This window comes from Centroberyx affinis, unplaced genomic scaffold (genome assembly GCF_046629955.1).
Source record: "Centroberyx affinis isolate AG114_WGS23_722 - 3 ecotype Tasmania unplaced genomic scaffold, CSIRO-AGI_Caff_v1 ptg000423l_1, whole genome shotgun sequence".
Classification (NCBI taxonomy): domain Eukaryota; kingdom Metazoa; phylum Chordata; class Actinopteri; order Beryciformes; family Berycidae; genus Centroberyx; species Centroberyx affinis.
The window spans coordinates 392,759-419,319 of NW_027279088.1; the positions used below are offsets into that span (position 1 = coordinate 392,759).

The 26,561-nt window shown below is 43.6% G+C and overlaps 1 protein-coding gene across 2 annotated transcripts; it reads right to left on the minus strand.

Annotated features, from left to right (window-relative positions):
* Window positions 1-143: 143 nt before the first annotated feature.
* LOC139641995 (E3 ubiquitin-protein ligase RNF19A-like) lies at window positions 144-26,051 on the minus strand. 2 transcript variants are annotated; one of them, XM_071516680.1, is made up of 9 exons: window positions 25,084-26,051; window positions 10,585-10,793; window positions 9,489-9,633; window positions 7,858-8,020; window positions 6,278-6,392; window positions 5,557-5,718; window positions 4,940-5,153; window positions 4,635-4,778; window positions 144-4,115 (listed from the first exon to the last, which is right to left on the minus strand). In XM_071516680.1, the coding sequence occupies exons 1-9, from the start codon at window positions 25,809-25,811 to the stop codon at window positions 3,311-3,313; spliced, it is 2,685 nt and encodes an 894-aa protein (XP_071372781.1). In that variant the 5' UTR covers window positions 25,812-26,051; the 3' UTR covers window positions 144-3,310. The 2 variants fall into 2 exon arrangements, with proteins under 2 accessions (XP_071372781.1, XP_071372780.1); XM_071516679.1 differs by having other exon boundaries at window positions 4,940-5,141; window positions 5,578-5,718; window positions 25,084-25,898.
* Window positions 26,052-26,561: the final 510 nt, after the last annotated feature.

A 26,561-nucleotide genomic window follows, 5' to 3' on the forward strand; every position in this document is an offset into this window, starting at 1 on the left:
GAAGAAAAAAAAAAAAGCCTTTCGCAAAAAGAAGCATGAAGTCTCGTCGCTGTTCTGTGTAGTGTGATGTCAGTATCCATCGGACAGGTTTCTACTGGTAATTCTTTTTAGGAGCAGTAAGATAAAATCAGATTTTTAACCCTGCATCACTCAGATTGGATTGCTTTTTTCCAATGTTAGTTCAGCAATGCAATGATGATGCAATAATCTGGGTTACACAAAGTAAAAAAAAAATCTGACTCTTCTAATATAAATTCACCCTTAAACACCAGCTAGCAATTGTTAGTAAAGGTGTCTTTATGTCATTCCCATAAAGAACATGACATGAAGTCATTCCCCCAATTTGCTTACCAAATATGAGCCTGCCAGCCAACGCACATCTGCACATGCATCTTCACAGCAGCTTGATGCAGTCGGACATGCAGCCGTGCACACACTGGAGAGAAGCAGCATCTTCATGAGATGTGTGCCTTGGATTTCAAGTTAGGGGTTGAATATATTGTTTTTGATGAGTGCAGACAGATTTCAGTATCATTCAGTAGATGTCATCAAGTCTTACACGGCTTGGATTCATGTAAACCCACACTGCAGATTTTGAACTGGTTTCCATGCACACAAATGTCTTAAATGTATGTCATTAAGTCAGGATTTAAGTAATAGATGGCTTTTACTAACTTAAAAGCCGTTCAATCCATTATTTTACTATTGAATATCTGAGTTATCCAAACTTTCGACTGGAGAATCCAAACCATAGTTCTGTTTTTTTAACATCTAATCAATTCTAAATGAATGTACCATGTTCAGTTCAGGGAGACAAGCTGGGAGCCAAGAGGCAGTAACTGCATGTGTTCTACAGTTTCTCCACACTCTGGTTTTACCATTATATTTCAGTAGAGATGTAAAAAATGTTTTAAAGAGTCACAAAGGGTTATTTATGAATAAAGTGGAAAAATACTTTATAAAGGCTTATTTCTCTATGCTATGAGTTAAAAATAATTGTGAATATGTTATGGAAAATGACAGTTGAATAAAAACTGAATAACAGGTGTGCTTTTTTTCAATGCATAACCTGAAAGACTAATGAGGACAACAAAAAAGAGTTCATATAATTTTTTTTTTTATTTTTCAGATATGCATTTACACGCATATTGTAAAGCAAATTAGCAAACAAATATACAAATACCTTATGCCATTCTGCACAAATTACAAATTATATCTGGCACTAGTGTTCAAATTAGGATCAAGAAACAGGAGTTTTGATGAAGAATGAGCAAAACAGAACCAGGAAGTAAGAACCAAACAATGTTGTTTTTAACGTGGGGAGGGCTGCAGCATGTAGCCTTATCCACTAAACCAAACTGAGTGATCGCTCAGTAACAGACCTGGGTCAAAATACCATTCAAGATGCTTTTACCCACCTGGTAGAGGTTCAGCTGAGCCAACTGAACGGTCTCAGTGACGCTCCCGACAGGCTTGAGCAAACACTCAAAAATAACAGAGTATTTGAAACAGAACTTGACTTCAGGTCTGCTCAGCAGCACCGATTGGCAACACAAACAGGAATCACAGGACAAATCAATAGGGCGGGGAACCCATAACAAACAAACGTATGTATCCCCGTTAACTTTGTGCATTGCAGTACATTAATGTAAGAAGAAATACGGTTAACAGTGCAGGTGCCTCGGGCCGTTCTGCGGCCTCGGTTATTTGCGTAGCATTTGTAAAGCATGTACAAAACAGCAGTCTGTATGTGTGTATATTCCTGGGTCTTGTCTTTATTCATCCCTATGGTGTAAAAAGGATGCACCATACTGTGTCTACAGGTGAAAAACAGACATCAAAGGTATAAGGAGTAAGATTTAACAAGAGCCTGAGTGCTGTCTTTGGTAGGCAATTGAAAAGTCTTCATTTACCATGTCTACCACAGTATGTACTGCATGTGAATGAATACCCTAATACCCCTCACTACATAGACAGACATTCTGAAATCTATCATGTAATTGTTTTAAGTCTTGAAGACACGGTGGAGAGAGACAAAGACAAACAGAAAGAAACAGCTTCTTGAAGGCACCATGAGTTAACAAAGATAGATATCAAAGTTCTCTCTTACTCAGTGAGGCGAGACCGTCAGCCTGAATAAATCACCTTTGAACAGGACGAAACATTTTCTTTATACAATTTCACAGAATTGACCAACCCATTGGTTATTATTATCGCAATGACTCTGAGCATCATCTCGACAGGGTAAACCGTGGCCTTCCAGAGACCTTTCTCAAATCTCTACCAGAGAGCAGCGGTCAAACCAGAAATCAGACACTTCTGCTCCAAAACACCCCCCTCCCCCTCCCCTCTCACATATCCTCACAAGCCGTCCACAGAACAAAACCAGGCCTGGGGTTTCCAAAGGCATCTTAGCACTAATGGGGAAAGCACATTGAATGTTTTGTTTTTTTAGGAGATTTCTGCTGCGGGTCCGAACTCAGTAGTTACCGAGTTGCTGCTGCAATGCTGTTATCTCCCAAAGTGGGACTTGGTTTTGCTTCCACCTCAAGAGAATCTCAGTTGCATTACACATCAGGCGATAAAGAGGATTTTAGTGCTAAAATGCATTTAGGAAGTTGAGTCCAAGCCTCATATTTCTACACTACAGGGTTCATTTCAAATGCAACATCCAAAAAAAAATAAAAGAAAAACAAATAATAAATACAGAAGAGAACAGAAGTGTTCCTCTCTCACTAATAATTCAATTTGGGGAAAAAAGGAAAAATGGTGAATCATATTGCCTGGTCCCTGTTTGTTCATTTTTGGAAAGCTATAACATTAAGATTCCTGCATGGTGTTGCATCCGCATTGAAGAGCCAAAATCAAATACTGGCAAAACCGGCACAGTGGTTTTATTTTGATAACCTACACAGATCAAAACGACAGCAACCAAATCAATGGTTTGCCTTACATCAGAAGTGGCAAGTGAGTGAACTATCAACAAGGTGTCTGAACTGTGGGGATAGCAGTCTGAGGGTCATACAGGGAGAAACACCAGCATTCACAATCTTAACATTTCTCACATCGCTGCTCTTTGAAAACCTCTCATCACTTCCAACAACGCTCCTGACAGTCAGTGGACACAGAGATACATTTTGATTTCCAAAGGTTGCTTTTTTATGAAGGAAATGAATCCCAATAATACCATGTCCCTTTAGAAGGGAATAACAGAAAATGCAGTTTAAACTTTGTAAGCTATGGTGGTTAGTTTAGTGGAGGAAAAAGAGGTTAACTAAAAACATGGCGTCTGTCTGCAGCACTTAAGGTATTAGATTTCAGTCTGTATACAGGAGTTCTTGGGCTGCTGCTGGGTCGGGGTTGGATGTTGTGGTTGGTGGCGATGGTGTTGGTTGTTGTTGGTTTCTTTTAGCAGCTCTCCGGTGTTGCTGTGAGAGTCCAGCTCAGCGGGGCACACCAGGTTGACATTCTCCTCTGTGATGAAGCAGAGAGGGGAGAGCTCCGCGCTGTGGCCCAGGGAGGAGGTGGTGGAGGTGGGGGAGTGGGGGGTGGTCGCAGGCCCTTGTCCCTGGGAGGAGGACGCCGCGGGGCAGGTCTCCAGGCGGTCGTTCTCCACCTCGGGCAGGGGGCTGACGGTGGCGAAGCGCGTGTGGTAGTCGCCTCCGCCGGAGCCGTGGCTACAGGACGTCTTCATGCTCTCCAGGTCGGAGCAGCTGAACTCAGAGAAGTGGCTTGAGTGGGAATCGGCCACCGAGGGCAGGCTGCCGCTCAGCGAAGGAGAGTCGAACTCGGAGGAGTTGGTGCTGCGCTGCTCCAGCAGCTGAGCGTCCATGTCCTCCCGTGTCTCGTTGATCTTGGTGCCTCCGCCGCCTTTCTTGCGCAGCTTGCCTTTGCTCTTCTTGCCCCCCGAGCCGGAGGAGGAGGAGCAGGAGGGCTCCTTGGCCCACTTGGCAGAGGCTCCTTTGCCCTCAGAGGAGGTGCAGCCGGCGGAGGAGCAGGTCCAGCCGCAGCGGCCGACATGGCCGCCGTCGTCCACACTGCTGCTGCCACTGTGGTGCCGCAGCTTGCCTGGTTTGGACTCTATGTCCACCTGCACCTCCATACTGTTCCCATCTCTGGAACAGGGGAGGATGAGGAGAAGTATGAGAGATTAATAAAAAAAAGAAAAATGTCTCTATGTGTGAGTAGCATGATTAAGCAATAAGCCTCGACACAGCAGTGTAAAACCTTAGCTGTTCTAACATCACTGTGAAGTAGTATGTCACGTGGCTTACTGCTTAAATAGCAAATGGCAGCAACACCAGTGCAATAAAAAGAGAATGCAAATGAAGAACTAAAAGATCTATGCTGCCAAGCAACGCAGTTCTTAAACAGTAGCTAAACGAAGTCATTTCAAATCAACACATATGGACTGGTATGAGTGGTGATATTCAGTTAACCTAATAGTATTTAAAATTAACTGTTATGTGGTCACAGATGTGTATTTATTGCGTATTTTATAACGACTTTCCATGTAACCCATAATATTAATTTTTTGTATGGATTCCAGCTAGATTCACACAGAACTACACAAACCCTGCTAATGAGCAGGCTCCTTCCTAGCTGGACGTACCAGGGTGAATGTACATGTTTACCTGTCAAGGGGCATGTAGGCGTTGAGAATGGATCCAGCCATTGCTTTGGTGCTAGCGTTGTCGCTGATTGTCCCCAGGCTGACAGTGCCAGACTCCCCACTCAGGCTGCAGCGCTCCTTCTGCACATCCGCCTGCACCTCCAGCCTGACAGGAATGAGATTAAGACAATGCAAAAAAGCAGGGAATATCAAGGGAAAAGTCAGGAAAACTGGAAACAAATGGGAATGGCAAGTCCAAAAAGCCTGAGAAAAAACACAAAAACAAGACTCATTTAAATCCCATGATGTCTGTTGCTGGCCCTGTACCTGTTTAGGTAGTTGACCATGGCGCTGCCAGACAGGCTGCCGGTGATGCTGGCTCCAGCCAGGGCCATGGTGGAGGCCGTCTCACTCAGGTTGTCCCTGATGGCCCCTAGACGGTCCATGTGGCTGCCGCTGGCACTCAGGCTGCCCGTCAGCCCCCCCACACTGCCCTCGCCAATACTGGGGTTGTTCCTGGTGTCCGCCACTGACGTGGTGTCTATAGAGAAGATCATGAAAAAACATTTTAAATATCTGAAAAAAAGGGCAAAAAAGTCTCCTGCAGTAATGAAAAGCAGCACTGTGTCCAAAAAGAAGGAGTTTCTAATAAAACGGGAGCCGATCACCACTATTAAGGAGGGGGAGTGAGAGAGTGGTGAGGTTTACACTTCTATTATCCTTCTCCTTTAGATGCACGGGCCCATAAATTACAAAGTTGTGGACTGGTAGGTATATTTCTCAAATCAGCACTGGTCTCTGTTCTCACAGGAGATTTCATTTGGGAGTCAGTGCTGTACCAGTCAGCAAAAAGCAAATAGTGTTTTTTGCTGACTTGGGCATAAACACAAGGTCATTTTTGGCGTGGGGAGAGGGGGGGGGCTGTTGTGACCACTGATGCTTACCGGTTGCAGCCGCCCCGCTGCCAACGTTCATGTCATTCTCGTCATCAAACTCGATGCGAACCCCTTTGCCATTCCCAGCGGAGACGCCACAACCCCCGCTCCGGCACAGTGAGATGGGCACCACGCCGTAGACATAAGCCAGCATGATGGGAACTCCGATGCCTGGAGCGTGAAAGAGAGACAGAGAGAGACAGAGACAGAAAGATAGACAGGGGGAGGGGGAGAGAGAGAGAGAGAGCGAGAGAGAGAGAGAGAGAGACCACAGACAGGTTACGGCAAGGCACTGAAGAAACCAGCAGAGGCCACTGTGCTGCCAAACAGAAAAGAAAAAAAACACAATCTGTTTGAAATCTCCCTCCACTTCCTCATCTTTATGTAACAGTTCATGAGAAAACCAATTGACTTTGAAAATTAAGTTTTACATAATCTGAACTTTAAGATTAAACAAAAGAAATCCCTGAAGCCAGCAAAGATAAACAAGGGTAAATCAATAAAGATCCCCAGGCACAAACTTGAGATATTTATGAGTTTTGTCCGAAGCTCAACCTTGTCAGAGGAGAAGCAAGGGAGTAGGCAAGGTTGAGGAGGAAGTTACCAAAAAAATAAAAATAGCAACAAGAGAGGGGGAGAGAGAGATACAAACAGAATGAAAGCAAAAGGTAAGAGGGAGAGAGGACAGAGATAGCGGAAGAGAGAGGTGGAGGTTGGAGACAAGACTGACCGACAGTGACTGCTGCCACCACCGGAGAAACGATGACTGAGAGAGTCACTCCACCAGCGATCACCAGGTTCCTCTTGTGGTTGGAAATGTCTTTGCCTTCATAGCGGTTATGGATCTGACAGAGAAAAGGGTGGGGGGGTCACAGGGTCAGTTAGAGGAAACTTCAGTGACTCTAGTTTTAGTGGCCTTATCGACTCCCAGTAGGAAGACTGTCCAGTGATGAGTTAGTACTAATTCAACAAAAAAACTATCTTCTAACAAGGGAGCTTCGGCTTCTAAACCAGGGTGAGAAACTAACTCTAAGTCCGCTAGCCACAGTCCAGTCAATCCCAAAACCATAACCAGACACTTTCACTATTTTGCAAGCTGGCTAAATTGTGAGAATAGAATAAGATATCTAAATGATGGCTGGCTATCTGCCAAAGTGGCCAGTAAAGTTTACCAACCTACCAGCCACAGCAAATATTTACGAGCATTTATTTGGGCTGGCAGTAATTTTCCACCCTGTTCCTAACCCAGCATAGAGATTCAAAAATGAAACAAACAGAAAATTGTTTAGTCCATACATTCTCACTTGAGAAAGACTGTTACTATTATTATAACATTTCTGCTTTATTTGTCAGTCAACAGTGAAGAGGGACAGAGGAGTTGGAAGAGAGATAGGGAGGATGACATGTGACTACTGGAAAAAAACAGGCCATGGCCTTAGTGCGGTGAGTCACCAGGACGCAGTTTAACATTAAGACCTGAACAGCTACATTCATCTGGTACATGTGGAATGCAGGTGATTCATGCCCAGATACGTCATATTGGCCATGTGAACACTACTGAAACTAGTCTGCTTTTGTCAGGGAAGAAAAGCATTTGTGGCTCTGGTTATGTCTTGGCAAGCTCTGATGGGGAATTCTAGATAGAAACTTCCAAACACTTTCACTTCATTGTCGTACCATCAAAGACTTATTAAACAAGCCTAGGTGATAGATGAGTGACATGATATAACACAATGTACACACACACACACACACACACACACACAGAGTTATTGAGAAATAGGAAATAACTAAGATAACTTTCAGAGCTTGAGAAAATGCATTGCAGTATGTACACTGGTGGTACAATATGACTGGCTGCATATTGCCAAACTTTATTCAGGCCATTCAGTGTGTGTTTACTTCCATTACTGATAACACTGATAATATAAACAGTTATGTAATATTGACAGAGTTTAAAACTGAAAAGATATCTGCTTCCCAGAAATGCTCTTTGAGGGAACAGACTTCCAATGCAAGGGAGTTATTCAAACAGTCAGTAAGAACAATTCACCTCTTTCAAATCACATGTCACGTATGTTATTCAGTGTCTTTATAAAAAACCATACAGCAGAACATAGGCAAGTTTTTGAATAACAATTCTGAACAGTAACAGATCCAACCTATGAGCTCAGAACTGATGTGTCTGTGAGTGAGTCAATGTTCTGCTTCAACCATATAGTGAAGATTATGAGTAGAGAAACGTGAATTTGCCACATACCAATGTAACATAATGTTACTGGGTCTGAACAGTAACAGTGTGAGCCTCACCTTCCTTCCCACGTACACAGGGATGCCGATAATCATGGCGGGGATGGCTATGCCTGCGATGAGCGCGATGCCGACAGGGGCGCCCACCAGTGTTCCCAGTTGCCACAGGATCTTCTTCTTCCTGCTCCATGGCTTCTTCCCCCAAAAGGTACAGCCTGACGGACTGAGAGAGGGGCAGAGGGGGAGGAGTGGTGGAAAGAGTTTGAGGAAAACTTTTTTTTTTTTTTTTTATCATGCATACTGTGCAGGCTGTTGTCGACAGCAAGCTCTCCCCACTGACTGTCAGTAAAAAAGTGAAGCGGGTTTTAAACTTTTTTCAGCTCTGGTCACAAAATCTGAAAATACAGAAATAAAATAGTGAAATAAAACATTCTCACCCTATGGGGACAAAGGTTATTTGTATAGTATTTTGTAATTGAAACACACAAGTATTTCAAAATATGTTGTCATGTTGTAATGTAATATGTTGTAATGTAGTTTCATCTCTATTTTAGTGTCTATTCCATTTTCTAACTCAGTTTAGTTTTAGAAACTTTTCACTGAGTATTCTATTTTTAGTTTCGCTCAGGTTTTTCCACATAAATGTAGATAGTATTTTTTATTTCCTTTTAGTCTTTGTATTTGGGGCCAAATGGAATGGAGGAAATGGCAGCTGGTGTGGAATGTTTACCTCATGTTTGGGAAAGTACATCATCTACTATTTTTACAAAGTGAAATCCCATAAGCTGGAAGAATTATTTGCCATCATGACAGAAACTACTGCTCTCTCCACACTTGGAACTGGTGAAAACAAAAGCTAAGAAACATGAGCATTTTTTTCATTTTAGTTCGTTAAAACCAGGTATGTAGTTTTGGCTGCGGTTTATATTTTTGTTACTTCAACTCCAAAAATGCCTTTCACATTTATTTTTATTTTTTATTTTAGTTTGAGTTTATGATAATAACCTTGGTGGGGACCCACCAGCAACAGGCCCACAACCCATTTCAGGTCCAAACCCATAGTTAACGGAAGACAGGTTTAGAGGAAAAGGTGGAATTGGGATCACATCCTGACATTGACAGACTGATGGAAGAACCATTAGCTTTGTCTACATATTACTGTTTTCTCTATACCATTTTTACATCCTGTGGCTACTGTAAAACTGGTGTGTTGACAGCTCTATCCATTTGTGGTAGCACAGAGAAACTGAAAATATATCATGCATACAGCCAGGGTGTGTGTGTGTGTACCTGCCTGTAGCTACCAGTTAAGAACATCACCTAACCTCTTGCATTTGAGTTATCTTAAAAGGACAATGTCAGCGGGATTGGAGTTTTTGCTTATTTTTTGCATTCCCTTACTGTACATCTAAATCACTGTAGATTGTTTTCCAGTGTGTGTTTTGATCATGTTATGAGATATTAGGTCAGGTAAAAACCTACCAGACACAGCAAATGTAAAAGCTTTCATGAATTGGGTATAGGTTGAATCACTACTGAGCTGTATCAATTGGCGATAGAGAGTAGCAAAACAGACATTTATTTATGAAAATGTTGGGGATTATTACTTTAAGCAAACTCAAAGTGGGCCTGTGCATGTGCGTGACTCCAAGTACTAGCAGAAACATCTAAATGTGTGTTGGCATACTGACCTCAGGTAGTGCAGGTCGGAGATCTCCTTCATGCAGAGCCAGCAGAACTCGCAGCCGCAGACGGCGCAGGTCATGTGGTTACAGCTGCCATCGTTCATCTTGATGATGTAAGCGGCGCAGCGTGGACATGGCTTGATGTCGTCGGCTGAGAGGAGGAAGGACGAGAGAAGAATTTGATTTCATTTCATTTCAGGCAATATATGTGTGCGTTTGTCCATGGTGCTATCAACAGCAAAGTCAGGTCAGTCAGTCAAGTCACTTCACTCCACTATACCTGTGTGCATCAAACTTCATCATGGTGTGATAAAAACATTTTCTACAATTTTTTTTTACTGAGCAGTGTCTTACTAATAAAGGTCTATAATTGTAAAGTAGGGCTGGGCGATATGGACCAAAAATCATATCTCGGTATTTTTAGGCTGAATGGCGATACATGATATATATCTCGGTATTTTCTACAAAGTGGGCTAAATTTTCAGTTGTAAGTAGGGCTGGGCGATATGGACAAAAACAAATATCACAATATTTTTGACCAAATACCTCGATATCGATATTGCGACAATATTGTAGGGATGACTATTGGTGCTTTCACAAAATATTTACACATGAGATTTTTGATAAATAATCATCAGTAATGTGGATATAATGACTAAGTGGGTAAAGGCAAATAATAGAACAGCTAGAACAGTCTGGTAAGTTCAGAAAATTACATCACTTTACTGTAATGCAGCCTTTAAAACCAGGAAAAGACAACACTTATGCCATATCACGATATTACGATATCCAAACTCTAAGACGATATCTAGTCTCATATCACGATAACGATATAATATCAATATATTGCCCAGCCCTATTGTAAAGTTTAACTGAATTTTCACACCTTAGCTGCAAACTTTTTTGCAATCCTCTTCTTGTATACAGAATCACCACGAATGCATCGAGGTACTGTACATAGTCTGTACTCTTTGTGTTTACTTGAGTGATTGACATGCACTGACAAAGACACAAGAACAACAGAGCAGAAACAGAAAAAGGCTAATGAGCTGGGCATGCAAGTGTGCCTGTGTGTGTGCATGTGTAGGTTCAGGCAGCTGACCTGCAGCTCCGCTCTCCTGGCTATAGCTGAGTGATGAGGAGCGGACGGTCCTCAGCCGCAGGCTCTGGGCTCTCTGCTGTCGCGCTGCATCACAGGTCTGGTTGGGATGCCACAGCTGCTTACAGTGGTAGCAGAACTCCGTACCGCAGCCCTCCCGGCCACATGTGATCTTAGGACAGCTGGCGCACCCAAAGGCGATCACTGCGTACCTGTTCGAGGGCAAACAAAACAGAGATTTAAGATTCAAAGTGTCATCTGGTGACATCACAGATTGAGTTTTGGCATTCTTGTGGATTGTTTCTGTGAACTTGTTCCAGTACACAAATCTGAACTACACGGTCCAAGGTCATATGAAAACAAGACTAGGTCAAAACCTAGTATATGGCTGGACCATGTATGAGTGTGCCACGTGCCACAGCTGACCAATGGTGTAACTAACTCTGCTGTAATACAGAATAATAGTCCATACATCCATACTGATGTCCGTTCCAGCATGTCCTGTCCCGTCTCTCTCTCCACCGCTGTAGTCTCCACCGCGCCCACGGCGTGCATTGATCCTCCCGATCCAAGCGCCAGGCGCTCTGTTACCTGTCAGTGCCGAAAACGCTGTTCGCCGGACACCCGGTGACGCATCGTCGTCGGGACCCCCGCCGAAATCTCGGCCGGATCAGCGGGAACAAATTGGCACCCAGCTATGGGCACTGGCCGAAACTGTGGCCCCGGGAAACTTCGGGAAGGTCGGCAATAAGCCCTCAGCGTGATGAAACCTCCATGCTTGTTTGTGTCTCTCTCTCCCCCGACAGAACAGAGGGCTTCAGGTGGACTGAGCTCGCGCATATGCATCGAAATGAACGGTGATATACTTACTGTGTGAACAAACAGGCTCCCGATCTCAGCGGAGACACATGATGGCGGAGAAAACGAAACTTAAATTTCTGGCTCTGTGATCCTATTGTGCCACGTGCCACGGCCGACCAATGCTGTAACTTGATCAGTCAGTCAGTCAGTCAGTCAGTCAGTCAGTCAGTCAGTCAGTCAGTCAGTCAGTGAGTGACAGACATTCGTGTTTGTATTAGGAAGACTGCAGGTTTCTGCAAGTTAAAATTAAGACATTTTAATGCCAAATAAAATTCTAGACTAATTTCACTCAAAAAACAAATAGCCCAAGTGTACATTTGTAAGGCCTCTTAAACATATACTGTAAGACTCAAATGCATCATTTAATAGTATTTAAAACCTTGAATTTAGATAGTTCCACTTAAAACATTTCAAGACGTTTTAAGGACCTCAGACACCCTTCATAGATGATTTCTGGTTTAGGGTGTTTTTTCATTTAAGGAAAAATCGATAGCATGTGTGCTTCTTTATAGTGTCCACTTGGCTGGGTTCTCTGCTGAACACTCTCAGGCAAAAGCAAACTAGAAACTATGGAAAGTACGGTTCAAAAATGTATGTGGTGCAAATGAAACTGCAAGCACACAGTACCTCTCAGCATTGCTTCTAGCTTGGAGAGATGTGTTCATGGACACAAATCTCAGCAGAGTGAATTATGTTTTAGAGACATTTTTTAAGTAAATGAATAACGGATGTATCTCTTCATACCTCTTAGTTGGGTTCTCTGACAAAATCTGTCAAAAGCAAATTATGCAAATCAGAGAACAAAGTGATGAAATGGGGGTGCAAATGGCAGTTGAGGGGATTCAGCGTAGCACTGTGTGGTCATTTTTTACCACCACAACTGATGCAGCTGGCTTACTTTTCAGCACTGAAACATCAGCTTAATCCATTATTCTCTCACAATTTATATTAGAAAGCCTCCAAAATGGCAAACTAGACAACCACTTTATCTCCCTCTGTCCATCGGCATTGTGATCCATCTATAGACTGCTGACTCCTCTTGACATGAGTAATGGTGCTGTGTCCATCCTCAATCACTCTGCTGACATTGTGTGTGTGTGCGTGCGCGCACACGCGTGTGTAGCTGTGAGAAAGAATCAGCAGAGGATTAAATGAGCCAGTCTGCCAGCCAATACATACCAGCTGAGGTGGACTGATGATTCTGGCTAGACTTTATTTGGTATCAATTTAAACTAAATGGAAAACAGAACAGATGGTAGAAATCATCCAAAACACAATAGTGGCTGTTCTAAATAAATCATTCATATTTTCATTCATCAGATAATTGCCAAAGTATCGAGTAGTTGAGAGTATCCTCAATATGTAACTAAATCTCAGTGGAACAGAGACAGGATCTATGGTTACAGTTAGTTACTAATACTCTCTAGCAGCAGAGGTTCTCAGCTGGGTTTGATCTTGTCTATTGACGTTGCAGATGAATCAAACAACTTAAAATCTGTCTACTCGTCTATGTCTGTGACCCTGTAAGAAAGTCCCATGACTCACTTATGGCTCCTGACCCACCAGTTGAGTGCTCTAGACTCAACTGCTCCAGAGGGAATCTTGGCCCTGATAATGACTGGGTGATAAGAGTGCACACTCTGAGAAAAGGGAGAGAGTTGTACCTTTTCTCACTTAGGCAACACCTTGTTCACAAAGCTACATCTCACTGACACAAAAGTCCAATGTCCTACTATTTCTTTCGGAGTGTGTGATATAGTTGAGAGTCTGAGAGCCTTTGTTGTGTCTGACTGCTCCCAGTCCCTTCGTGACGGACCCATGGATTAGGTTTCTATCACAGAGCCAAGGAGAGCCTGGGAGACTTCCTCCACTATGGATCACTTTACTCTGCTGAGGCCTGTGTCTGGGATGCAGACAGACAGTGAGGAAACACAGAGACATGTCAGTCTTATTTAAATCATGCTGGGTAAACCACCACCGCTAAACACTACGCAGTTAGAGACTGAGAAGAACCATGGTTTTAGTGCTGCGGTATGGATGCTTATTATGAAGTGAAGCACGGTAACTGCTGTGAAAAATGCCGCATGACAGAACCTAACTCACCCACATGCACTCAAAACTGACAAATTGTCAGCCTTGTTGTACAACCAGCCACCACAACAAATCGCTTTACACGGCTAACAAAATCCCCTAAAAGAACTAGATCAACGATTACTTTATACTCACAAATCCTGCTAAAAACACCAGATCAACAGTTACTGTACAACCACCTGCTGTGAAAAACTACTTTACACTTCATAAAATCCCCTAAAAGCACCAGATCATCAACTGTAATTGCAATTTCAGTGTCCTCAAAGAATTGTTTCCATCTCTGTTAATTCACACAGAGCTTTTAAATTCCAACCAGACAAATCCAGAATGCTGACCCTCTCAGTCATAGACAGTTATTCCCCTACTCCGTTCAGCCTGCCTCTCCTCCAGACCAGAGTATCTGGGAAAGGGAGGCTAAGGACTTAAACATGTTAATTTGGGACTATTGCAGTGCATTTACAGCCAATGGAAATAGAATAACACTATTATTAACAAATGTAATTTAAATCTATTTTAAGCCAATGCACTTGTTCTGGCTCCCTGTTTCTCTCTTTGTCTGAAGCCTTCTGTTGCTTCTGCGTCTGTACTCATGAAGTATCAAATAAAGTGCATTACTGGTCAAGAACTAGCTTTAGCTTTCAATGATTAGTCAATATAGGACTATAGAGGATGCTGTATTCTAATCAGTAATCTGAGATCAATATACTGAGAGGTGGTTTTGGGAAAAGGAAATAAGTCTTCTGTATTCACAGATAAGGTGAACTAGTATAGTGAGCAAACTCACTATATGAATTTCACTGACCTGCATATGGCCTCATGGATAGCAAATATGTTAACGAATGCTGACATTAGGAGTTGTTTTTTTTAATGTCTTTTTTACACTGGCCCTGGATACTGATGGCTGGATGGATGGGTGCGCCCAGGCCCAGAACCTCTCCAAACCCAGGAGAGGATCCAGCTGTCGATGTGGATGTGGGCTGGACTGGAGCAAGCTGAAGCTATTGTTTACAGGAGGAGGCAACAGATCCAAATGTGTGTTTTGTGCATTCCCCAAGCCTCTATGAACCAATACACGTAACAAACTGAGTCATAAATTAGGGTTTACATTAGCAAGTGAGCCAAAGAGGGGACCAGGAGGGTACAGAAAGAGGCGACAGAGAAGTGGAAAAACTATAACGGAGGAAGAGTACTGCGGTTTCCTCTGGGCCACTGAGGGGTGCAAAAATAAAATCTGGTCTGTCAGCACTAGAAATACACATTTGCCATCCCTGAAGCTGGCCTTTCTGACAAACATGCTCAGTCAACAACTGACACCGACACTCTCAAACAAGTCCTTGTCTCCAAATGTGTCCAAGCCCAAATGCCACACTGGCTACACTAAACGGAATGTGGACACAAGAGAGGAAGGAAGGACTCAAACTAAGACAGAGACTGAAAGGACTCTTCTGCAATGACAGCAGAGCAGACATTGCAGAAAAAGACACTGTGGCAGGACCTGCCGCTTTCACACCTGTTAGCACACCTAGCTGGGCCAATATCCAGGCAGGACAGGACAGCTGATCTAGGCAAAAGTATCAGTCTTTATTATTATTATCCTTATTAGTATGGACTTTTCTAAAAGCAAAATCAAAACAAGTCATGCGCTCATCATGTTTTTTACCCTCCAAATATATTCCACTTCTATTTTGACCAAGGCTACAAAACAGGACATCCTACCAAACAAAACAAAACATCCAAGTGACCAACTATTCAAGGCTACTGTGGCTTCAACACAAAGTACAAACAGTATGTTAGGAGTTCTGATGGGGAGGGAGGGAGCTTTATGGCCACCTCAAACAATTCCTGGAAGAAAAGGAAACGGCTGAGAGAGAGAGTAGAAAAGAGAGGGAGAGAGAGAGGGAGAAAGAGCCAGAGAAAGAGTTTGTATATGTGATATAGGAAGGCTCACTGAGGCACCCTAGGCAAAAATGATTATCCCAAGTAGGCAGAGCTTTTCAGGCAGGAACGTGTAGAGTGAGTGTGTGTGTGTCTTTATCCCTGGCTCATACACAAGCAGCACAGAAATACATGACTGACAGGTTAATGAGAGCCATCTGGATTTGAACAAACTCAGAAAAACAGATAGAGACAAATGCACACAAATACACAGTGTGAAGAAGTTCAACATCTCTATGCCATGTACACTCCATGAACCATAATAACTCTATTGTACAGGCCAAGTTAAATCGCTCTGTGCCCCACTCACCAGAATAGACAGCTAGGGCCAATTCATGTTTAAAAATGAGCTGACTGCCAATCTGGTCATCCACGAGGAATTTGAGCAGTTTTTCCTGGTTGCTTAAACTGTGAGTCAGGATTTAAGAAGGGTTGTGTCTGTATGCCTGGTGGGCCACCACATGAACTTGGATCACAGCACATGAGTCTAATTTACTCATTTGGGTACCCCACTGATCCTAATTTCAGATCAGAAGTGGGGAGTGGACATGCCTATGTTCTATGTTGCTCGCCTAACGTGCGTGTGTGTGTGTGTGCATGTGTTATGATTAGCCAACAGTTAGGGCATTTTGACAGACGTCCAGTCAACCCCATATAAATGAGCCACTGATTTGATTTGTCAGTGAGACTGAGTCGCCACTTGACCCCTGCGGGGCCTCAACAAAGACACACTGCTGTGGCGGTGTGGGAGACTGGATGGCAGCAAGCCAGCCAGCCATCACTTAGGAAGGGGATTAGACAGTTATACACAGTAACGCACGGCCGGTGGATTACTGCTGGAAGGACAGGCAGCGAGAAACACAAATAGGTGGTTAACCGTTAATCGGTTAACCACCAAGAATATTGTTGACCGGTTACACATGTCGGTCTATAGGTTAATTTGCATACACTCCGCTCAACTAGTAGTCTGAGCAGGGCTGCCAACTCTCACGCATTGACCAAGAGACTCACGCAATTGACGCTTTTCACATGCTCTCACACCACAAGTCAATGTTTTCATGCAGTGAAAAACAAATTCATAACTGATAACTTCGCGGCACGAAAAGAGGACACTGTAAGCGCACGGACAGACAAGACAGAGCAGCACAGTGCAACAGCAGCACCGTGCAGCAGCGAGTTATTCAGACCATCGGGGGAAAGCAAGAAATATACACAAATCTATTATATTGTAATTTATTCCCATGCATGCTGCTCAGAGTAATCAGGACGTCAGCATCTCTCCCTCTCCTCTCACGCCGTGCACACGCAGGCAGGAGTGAGAGTGAGTTACTATGGTTACGGGGACGCTCTGTGCCTCTGTCGCTCTGAAACTTTCTTGCGATTCCCAGTAATAGGTTTTTAGGTTAGTATGCCTATGCAAAATCATGAATGTAAGTACCTCAATGCTGAAATCTAGTAATATAACATAATATAAAAAGCTCATTGAGTCAATGGAGTGCCGGACTAAAAGGAAAGCGCCACTTCCTTGTATTTCACGTCATTAAGCGTTTTTTCTTAAAAATTAACCGGTTAGTTACTGGTTAATGGGTGTCTGCCTATCGAAAGCAAAATTAACCGAAACTGACATCCCTAAATAGGACTCAACAAAACACATAGAGAAAGAGTCAGGTGGGAGATAGACAGGCAGGGAAGGAGACAGGCAGCTAAGACAGAAGGACTGGTGGGAGACAGACAGACAGGTATACCCTTTTTACACCAAAATTAGCACGTATATGCAGGTTTTTTTAAACGCGGGTAAACCCGCTAAAAATAGGCGATTGACTCCTTTCCCATTGCCAGTAGACGAGTTTGCCTTTCTGTTTTTTTCTGGTATGTCACGTTTGACGTCACGAACGCGCTGGAAAACAGGGTTAGCAAACAGTAGAAAGCAGCATGGAGGCCAGTGACAATGTTACGGTGGTTACTTTTTTTATATCTTTTACTTCAGTCTCTCTTTCAAACTCAACACTGACTGAACAGTGCCATGCCATTGTTCCGACGGCTCATTATTCTGAAACCCCAATAGTCCGAAAAACATCCCATTGGAGCGAAAGCCCATTTGTCTCGTTTCTCAAACAAACAGAAGCACATGGCTAATTAGTATGCAGAATGACATCATCGGACCTTCTCGGGTGCAACGGAGGAAGCTGGCTGTCAGACTTCGCGGTCGGATATTTACTCTAACAATCCTACTTCCCCGGTTGGAATTATGCAGCGTTCCATGCAGCAGTGATATTACAATAGTAGTGAGGGCTTAATCCCCTAAGAATAACAAGGTACTCACGTTTTCTTCATGGATGCACATGGTCTGATGTTTGGAGCAGCCGAGTGGTGTAGTTGTTAAGTTACCGGACGTCAGTTCCGACAGCCATATATATATAAAAATAAATAAATAACAATAAATAATGTTCCTGCCTGGCTATTTACGCGCCAACGCCCGGAACTTCAACGCGCGTCATAGCATCGCGCCGGAAAAAGGGCAAAAATCCACCCGGGTGTCATGTTTCCATCACTGCCGATCGGAGCTGGAGCCCATAAAAAATACCCGTGAATACTGCAGAGTCATTTGACCCGGGAATGAATGCCGAATGTACCCTTTCACACTGAAGACAAAAGCCAGATGTTAGTGGGTTTTTTGTCCAGTGTGAAAGGGGCTACAGGTAGTGAGGATAGGGAAAGATGGCCATCTGCAGGGAGAGAGAGAGAGAGAGAGAGAGAGAGAGAGAGAGAGGCAGGCAGGGAGAGACAGAGAAGAAGATGAAGATGAACCATTTGAAGTATTAAGTGTGATCCCAGTTTTTGGGTGCATCATGCATCTGTGAAGTAGCCAATTCAAAATATTGAGGCACACCCATAAAACAAGATCAACCTGTTTTGTGGCTGCTTTGGCAGCACAAATGGGAAGCCTTGGACTCTGTCCAGCCTGTGGCGTAATTCACAATTATGTGATGATGTTATCACACTGTAATGGATCAAACATACGCCCTACACCTAATTGACAGAGAATCTCTTCAATCTTTTATTTATAAGGATTTACCTTCCTCCATCTCTACTTCATTCTTTCCCTCTACCGCTCATCATCTCCTGTCAAGCTGGTCACGGACAATGACTGTCAGCACAGTATACAACAGGCATCTGTCGCATCACGTCAATAAAACATCTTGACTAAAAAGGCTGTCAGGATTAATTGTCAATAATGCAAACACTAATAATATTGGACAGTTTAGTGTGAAACGGGGCTGAGCTACAGGGGGTTTAGCTCAGGATATTTTAGCAGAACTCTGCAGTTTCAGAATCAGCACCCCATTCTTAACAACAACCCAAATCCCTCCAGGGTCTTTGGCTAGATGCCGCTCCCTGCTGCTGTTCAGTACAACACATGGGAGGGTCAAGCTCTCCCTTTCTACGCCGTCTGGGGTCCAGGAGGCAAGAGTTGTTTCTTTCAACATTTCCTTACTCTCACATTCTCTCTTAGATTACTTTGGCATGTTGTCCTTCTTTTCCTTCCTCCACCTTTGGATTTTAACATGTTGATTGAACATATCACAGCATGGAATATCATATCACATCATGTCCTTTTATATTCATATATTGTTAGTTAACATGTTAATTTAACATATCAACACAGCTAGACAGGACACTTTTGGCTTGTTCAGTATAGCCTCTGTTATAGGTCTGTTACTAGTGTAGAAGTTCCTTGCAACTGAATTTAGTTTCCAGGAAGACAGTCAAAACTGGGAAGCAGAGCCACAAACTAGCCAACACCCAGAGAACAGCTTCTATTAGACATCTGCATAGTGGAAGGAAGGGCTTAATAATAGATCATGCATCTTTCTATTCCAGGCCATTGTGTTCTTGAGACTCCTAAAGGTGCTGCACTGGCAACCAACGCCGTTTTACTGTGTAGTATTCAACAGAACAGTAATGAGCAGAGAGAATAACATACTGAACACAACAAAGAAAGTTGCCAAGCTGTTCTGGTCTGGGTGTTCCAATACTCAATGATCAATTTCCACCACAAAAGCTTAATGCACAAAGTAATCAAGAAAATAGAGTACCATTACACAGCCACAGATGGCTATATTCTTGCAGCAGTATCGCTAAAATGTCCACTACTTGCATAGACAACAGCCTTAGGCTAATGCCCGAAAATGGTTTTTATCCTAATTTACTGAGGGAAGGATTTTAGAGCACATGTTTTTTTTAGCAAGACTTCTTCACACTCAAGAGGCACTTATTTTAAGCATACAGAAACTTGACATAGCTCAAAAGTGACAAGAGCTGTATCCTCTAAAGTATTGCCGACATATGGGAATCATGTTCAAAAACTGTTTAGTGCAGCAGGACTGGTGGAGCCATGTGTTGTTGCTGTGAGGCACCAAACAGCACCCTATGGTGTCGTCACTCCCTGGTACAGCCATGCTAGTCCCAGTGACACCCTCGGTAAGCGTCTGCCTGCCTTTCTCCATCCATCTCTTTCTCTCCTCTGTTTATCCTTCCATATTGCTATCCATCCCCTGCAATCCCAATCTGTTAATTTCTTGCCAGCCCATCCCCACCCTCCATTTCTCATCCTCCTCTGCTCCTCTCTCTCCATCTCCACCCATTTCTCCCCAACTCAACATCTCTGTCTTGTCAGCATGTCAAGCTTTAAAAAATGTGGTTAGGACTACACAAAAAAGAAGAAAACAATGGTGGGGAATCCAATTTAAAATTAATAAAAATTGAAAAGGAATGGGAGTTGTGTCCAAAAAACTACAATTCTGGGGAAAAAAAGAAATCATATCCTTGTCTTTCTCCGCCCTGCCATGACCAGTCTGTGGTGGCTACTACTGCCTCCTTTCTTTGTGTTTCTGAGAGAACAATGGGCCCTTAACGCTGGTGTCAGCGGCATTTGGGTTCCAGGCCAGACAGCCCCCATGCCTTTTGTTCCCCTATCTGTGGTCACAGGGCCACAGAGAGTAGAGCTTGACATTTATGCCCAAATCAACCAAGACCCAACTGGACCCACAAAGGCTTTGCTTCAGATTTGGGTTCAAAACACCAAAAATACTATGGTTGTCAAAATCTGAGGCTGAGGTTAGGTTCAGACTCACAGAAAACCCACAGTCCAGCTCTACAAAACTAGCTAGAAGCAGAGGTGGAGGAGGATATAGCATATTTCATGGAACCCATCACTGCTGTCAGATGGAAACATCAAATCCCAAAAAAGTCAAAATTTAGTCTGTCAATATTGACCACAGTTGCCTTCGTCTCCTCTTTAACAGCAAAGACAAGCTGACCACAATTAAACTTTTTGGCAACATTGTTTGTCAGCATCCAGTCATGGATTATACCATTGGCATGTGTCCAGCTGATTACTGTTGCATCACTGGCATAACAGCTAGCAATTAGTTTATTCATATTCAATCAAACAGTGGCAGCGCAATGTCGTTACTAGTGGTGTGCACAAAGAATTATTGTCGCTGCGGTAGTCGCCCTCACCACACAGCACTGGTTTACCAAAAACATCTTGGATGGACAGTCTTTCTCGAATTGACTCGCAGTGGAGATAATATGGTCTTAGCTATTACCAAGATGCTTTTGGAAAAACGGTCCATGGTCTTGACCCCAACAGCCCATGGTCACAATTAGTAATAAAATCAACAAACTAATGAGAAATTAATTGGACAGGTACCACAGAGTGTGTGTACATGTTGAAACATAAGCTGTTGCATGCAGTACATATTGTTATGTTCTCTGTATGTAGTGCAAGTGCTTGTTCATGGCCTAGGGGTTTCTGCAAGATGTTATGGCAATGTTTCGCCTACATAGCAGGCGCAGTGGCTGAATCTCTTGCGCCACTGCCATGTCATTACGAGTCTGGCAAACATGGGCTACTCTCAGGCAAATGACCCAGAAGTAGAGGTCTTCACGGGTCAACCCGGACCCTAGGACCCGAGACCCGACCCGGGACCCGTACGCGTTCGGGTCCACGTTTTATTATGGTCAATCGGGTCCAGGTCGGGTCCCATTCTATTACCGCGGGTCCCGGGTCTGTTTATGATTGTGTAATACCCGAGTGGATCCGAGAAGACCCGTGATCAGCGCTGATCACGTGACGAGACGAGAAACGCACGGAAGCGCTGTGTAACTTGTGTGATGATTAGGCTGACCTAGGATCAGATTACAAGAGCGAAACTAAGGTGAAAAAAATGTTGATCAGCGCCAGCGAGTTGGAGCGGAGGAAAGGCGCAAGATGGATACCTTCTTCACTGAGGTGAAAAATAAGCTAAAAACTACTGTTTTATTCATCCATTTAACATGCAATTTAATTTCCTTGTCACTTAGCCTATTGTAGGCTACGTAGCCAAGTAGCTGCTAGATTCCATTATGGAGTCTCACTGTCATCTACTGGATAAACTGTAGAACGGCACAACTTGGCAAGTCGGAAACTTGGCTGTTATTTTGATCTCCTTTTATTAGGCTACCATATGTTGTATCCGACATGATAAACATTTTTAGCAGTAGAACAGCATTTTTAGTAGCAATTTTAATTACTGGGTTTGTCGGGTCCATACAACGGACGGGTCTCGGGTCTCTCTCCTCTTGGAAATGCACCAGGTCGGGTCTGTAATATCTCGGGCAAAAACAGGTCGGTATATATATATATTTTTTTAAATGATCGGGTCCAATCGGATCTCGGAACAAATTTCCCAGGTCCATTAGGGTTCGGGTCCATCATTTTGGACCCGTGAAGACCTCTACCCAGAAGTCACTGAAGTTTGTTTGAAAGCCACATTAAATTGTGGGCCCAATTAAATAGGGCTGCAACTAACGATTATTTTCATTGTCGATTAATCTGTCGATTATTTTCTCGATTAATCGATTAGTTGTTTGGTCTATAAAAAGTCAGAAAATGGTGAAAAATGTGGATCAGTGTTTCCCAAAGCCCAAGATGACGTCCTCAAATGTCTTGTTTTGTCCACAACCCAAAGATATTCAGTTTACTGTCATAGAGGAGTAAAGAAACCAGAAAATATTCACATTTAAGAAGCTGGAATCAGAGAATTTTGACTTATTTTTCTTAAAAAATGACTCAAACCGATTAATCGACTATCAAAATAGTTGGCGATTAATTTAATAGTTGACAACTAATCGATTAATCGATGAATCGTTGCAGCTCTACAATTAAACAATTCCTCTACCCTAGAATCAACCCGAACATTGTTCATTAGAAAGCCATTGTTTATATCAGCACATGAAACTGAATGACAACTGGGTTTATGATGCCCAGGCTTCATTTACTTGAGCCTTGAACATCAACTTCTGCTGACAAATGTTAAATGTTTTCGCTTGTTTAGAAAGACACTAAACAACAGAATCATTGTGATGCGTCTAGCCAAATACAGTGGTGCTTTATGTGTTAAATTGATTCAATCAGGGATAATCTGACAGCAGAAATATTGAAAACTGCAGTGCTGTGAGTTCACAACAATCTGCTCATATCAATTTCTCAAAGATGTAGCGAATATTGTTTGGTGGACACAGATATGATTATACTGAATAAATGTTTCTGGGGCAGTTGGAATCTCCTACTATATTGTTTGTTACTCCCATGTGATTCTTATCTCCGCTGCGTGTTAGATGCCCTGCTTTGATGGAACTTGTATGGTCCGCGTGAACGGCGGGGAATCAGCTGGCAGGGGACATCAGCTGAGGTCAAGTTACAAAGTAGCTCACCAGCAAAAGAGAGAGAGATTATCAACGAACGAGAGAGGTAACCATGCTCTCCAATTGTCTGGCTAGGTTATTGTCACCGATGGGGGTGATGTGAAACAACATATTCATCATTTTCATTTCAGTTTTCAGATGAGCTTGCTTAAAAACCCCAGAAGATTAAATATTCATTTTCTGAGTGTAATCTCTTCCACTGAAAAAGGAATTTTTGTCCCAAGGGACTCATTTAATCTTTCTACTCTATTTCATTGGTTTCATAGGAAGTGATGTGTTTGTTTGTTTGTTTTGGGTTAAAGTACAAGAATATACACTGATAGCAATAAAATGCATTTTTGTAGTCAGTTCTTCAAGTTTTGGACATTAGTCATGGTATACACAGGAGTGTGGGTGTACGTGTGTGTGGGTGTGGGTGTGTGCACACAGAATCAGGTCACAGGTAAACTGAGAAACCCTGTGAACACGTGCACCACGCTCCTGGCAAAAAATCCTAGTTGAAACCATAGAGATAAAACAGTAGAGGGGACACTGACGTCATTAAGCGTGGGATAATCGTCCGCCATCTTACCTGGGTCCAGTTTACCTGTAACTACAACAGCTGCCTATGGGAAGCAACCACTGTTGTCCTGATTTGGACCAAATTGCCACACTAAAAGGACCAAAGACACCAGAGAGGCTGCAGCACCTTCCACACGTCAGTATAGAGTAGAAGATAGAGGCTGTTTTATATGCTAAATTTAACTTACACAACTTAAAACAACATTTCTGGCTAGTAGCCAACAGACTGGAGTTCTATTTGAAATAGTTTGTAGCGGTATTTGTTAGCTAGTTAGTTGTTTTTCCTTACAATCCTTACATTTCAGCTATATGTTCGTTGGTTAGGTCGCCACTATTGCCATACAAACAACTTGTTTCTGAGAACAGTCACCACACATCATTCAGCATTATGTACAACCAGCGTTTTCCCTTCTACTGTGGCAGGTCGCCACGGTAAAGCCATGACCCACCATGCTAAAAATATGTTCTATAGTGTTTTCTATAGTATTTGTATTGTACTCAGTTGCGGCACCATTTTAAAAAAAATTAATTGTAGGCTATTTCTGCCAAGACGTACCTTAATGATGGAAGTGACACATAGTGGCGTGTGGTGGCAGACAGAGAGGACATTCATTTGCATATCTGTATAGGCTACTGTGGATTTATTCTTATTTAGTTGAAAATATTTTTTTTACCTGTCTGGTTTTCTGAGAATAAAAGGATTTAACAGATATTCCTGAGGTACTTGGTGCATCTCCTCTCCCCTCTGCCATTTTGAATTTGTGATGCAATATCTCAAAATGACAAAGAGAGCCAAAGATAATAATCAAATGGAATTGTAGACAACGCTTTGGGGGTCTGCCACCTGGTGGTTGGGACATGGTACTACAACTTAAATGGTTCAAAATGGCTTCCAAATATCTGTCCACTGTAGTGGACACCATAATACAACCACTCAGAGTTCCAGAAGATAATCTTTATGATTGAAAATATAATTAGTTCACATAGTTTAGCTATTTTTATCTACAAACTACAAAAATGTGCGCTACATAAAGTAGTTGTGATGTTTCAACAAAAAAATATTAGCATTGTAATGGCAGCATAAGGCACTATCACCATTGATTCCAATTACAGCCAGCTGAGAAATGGACCCAGGTAAGATGGCTGTTATATGGTCCCATTCCAGAATAGGAATTCTCTATGACATGTCCCCTCTACTGTTATATCTCTATGGTTGAAACACTGTAGGGGTACTACATAACAAGATCAATTTGAGATGTTCATTGTGTGTGTTCATGCATCTAGGTATTCAAATTCACTCACCCACAGTCTGGTGCGGGGCACCAGCGGCAGTCAGGGTCGGCCACCAGCCACCTCCTCAGCATGAACTCCTCGTATTTCTCCATGAGCGCCCGGTCACCCAGGATCATGCGGATGTCGTGCGGGTTGAAACGCTCTGAGCACTCGGGGCAGCTGATGTTGACGCGCGACTCAGAGATCTCAATGCGCAGGTACTGGCGCAGGCAATCGGCGCATGAGCGGTGGTGGCAGGTCATGATGTCAGGGAAGCTCTCCCTGGAGTGGCGCAGAAGGCACAGCGGGCACTCCAGCAGCTCTGCCGCCACCCCGCCTCCACCGCCCACCTTGGAGGAGGAAGAGGAGGAGGTAGAAGAGCAAGGCCCTGAGGCAGATGAGGTGGAGGCAGCAGGAGCAGCAGCAGCAGAGGAAGCTCCGGCCCCAGCTACAGAGAAGAAGGCAGAGTTCTTGTCATTACACATCTCGGAGTGGATGCTCTCGATGCTGGCGATGCCGTCCACCCCTCCCAGCCCTCCAGCTCCGGTATGCTGGAGCTCTCGGGACCTGTTGCGTCCAGATTTTGGCTCCCGGCCTCGCCGTCGGAAAAGAGAGGCCAGGGAGAGGCGCCTCTTCTTGGGGGCCTTCTTGACGGAGGGCAGGGAGATGGAGGACGCAGTAGACTGCAGGTCCCGGTCAGAGCCCATCACCCCACCTCCAATACCACCACCCAGCTGCTGGTGCTTCTGCAGGCTCATGTCTCCGGAGGCAGGGGAGGGGGGAGCCAGCGGGGAGCCAGGGCTGGGGAGCCTGTCCCTCACATGGGCGGGGAGGTCTGGAAGCGGGATGGGGCTGGGGGATGGGGTGAGGTGGTGAACGGGGGAGGGGGAGGGGGGGCCAGGGTGGGGGGGCAGGGCTCCGGAGGGCCCGTCGGTGTTTAAGACATGGTGGCTTCTCCTGATCAGCCTCGTGGTCACATCTAACAGCCGGATCTTGGCGGAGGGGTGGGGGCTCACTTATTGCAAAACAGACAGAACCTGGATAGAGCAAAAAGAGGAAAGAGTGGAAAAAAGCAAGAGAGAGGGAAAGAGCAAGACACACAGAGAGAGAGAGGGAAAGAGCAAGACAGAGAGAGAGAGAGAGAGAGAGAGAGAGAGAGAGAGAGAGAGAGAGAGAGAGAGAGAGAGAGAGAGAGAGAGAGAGAGAGAGGAAAGACAGAGGATATTGGTTAATATTTGACTTCAAAAACCACTCAGTCACAAGGACAACATAAGGACACAAATGTGGAGTCATTTTTTATTCAGACACAGTCATTCTTCAAAGTTAAAAGCAATACTTCAAAGTATAGCCTAGTAAACTGGAAATTCAACATTTCAGTGGCGGACAACAGCAGCTTTATCGTGTTTTCCATCAGAGTCCACAAAAGACAATAAATTAGAAACATTCCTTAGATCTGAAAGAGAGGGAACATTATTCATTGTGTTTGACAGTTTGGAACAGGGTGCCTC

Coding starts and splice junctions, on each gene's coding strand:
- LOC139641995 (XM_071516680.1), bottom strand. CDS start 25,811: ATGAGCCTGCAGAAGCACCAGCAGCTGGGTGGTGGTATTGGAGGTGGG. Junction 9,634..10,584: donor CCAGGAGAGCGGAGCTGCAG/GTCAGCTGCCTG, acceptor TCCTCCTCTCAG/CCGACGACATCAAGCCATGT. Junction 4,779..4,939: donor ATGGTCAACTACCTAAACAG/GTACAGGGCCAG, acceptor CATTCCTGTCAG/GCTGGAGGTGCAGGCGGATG.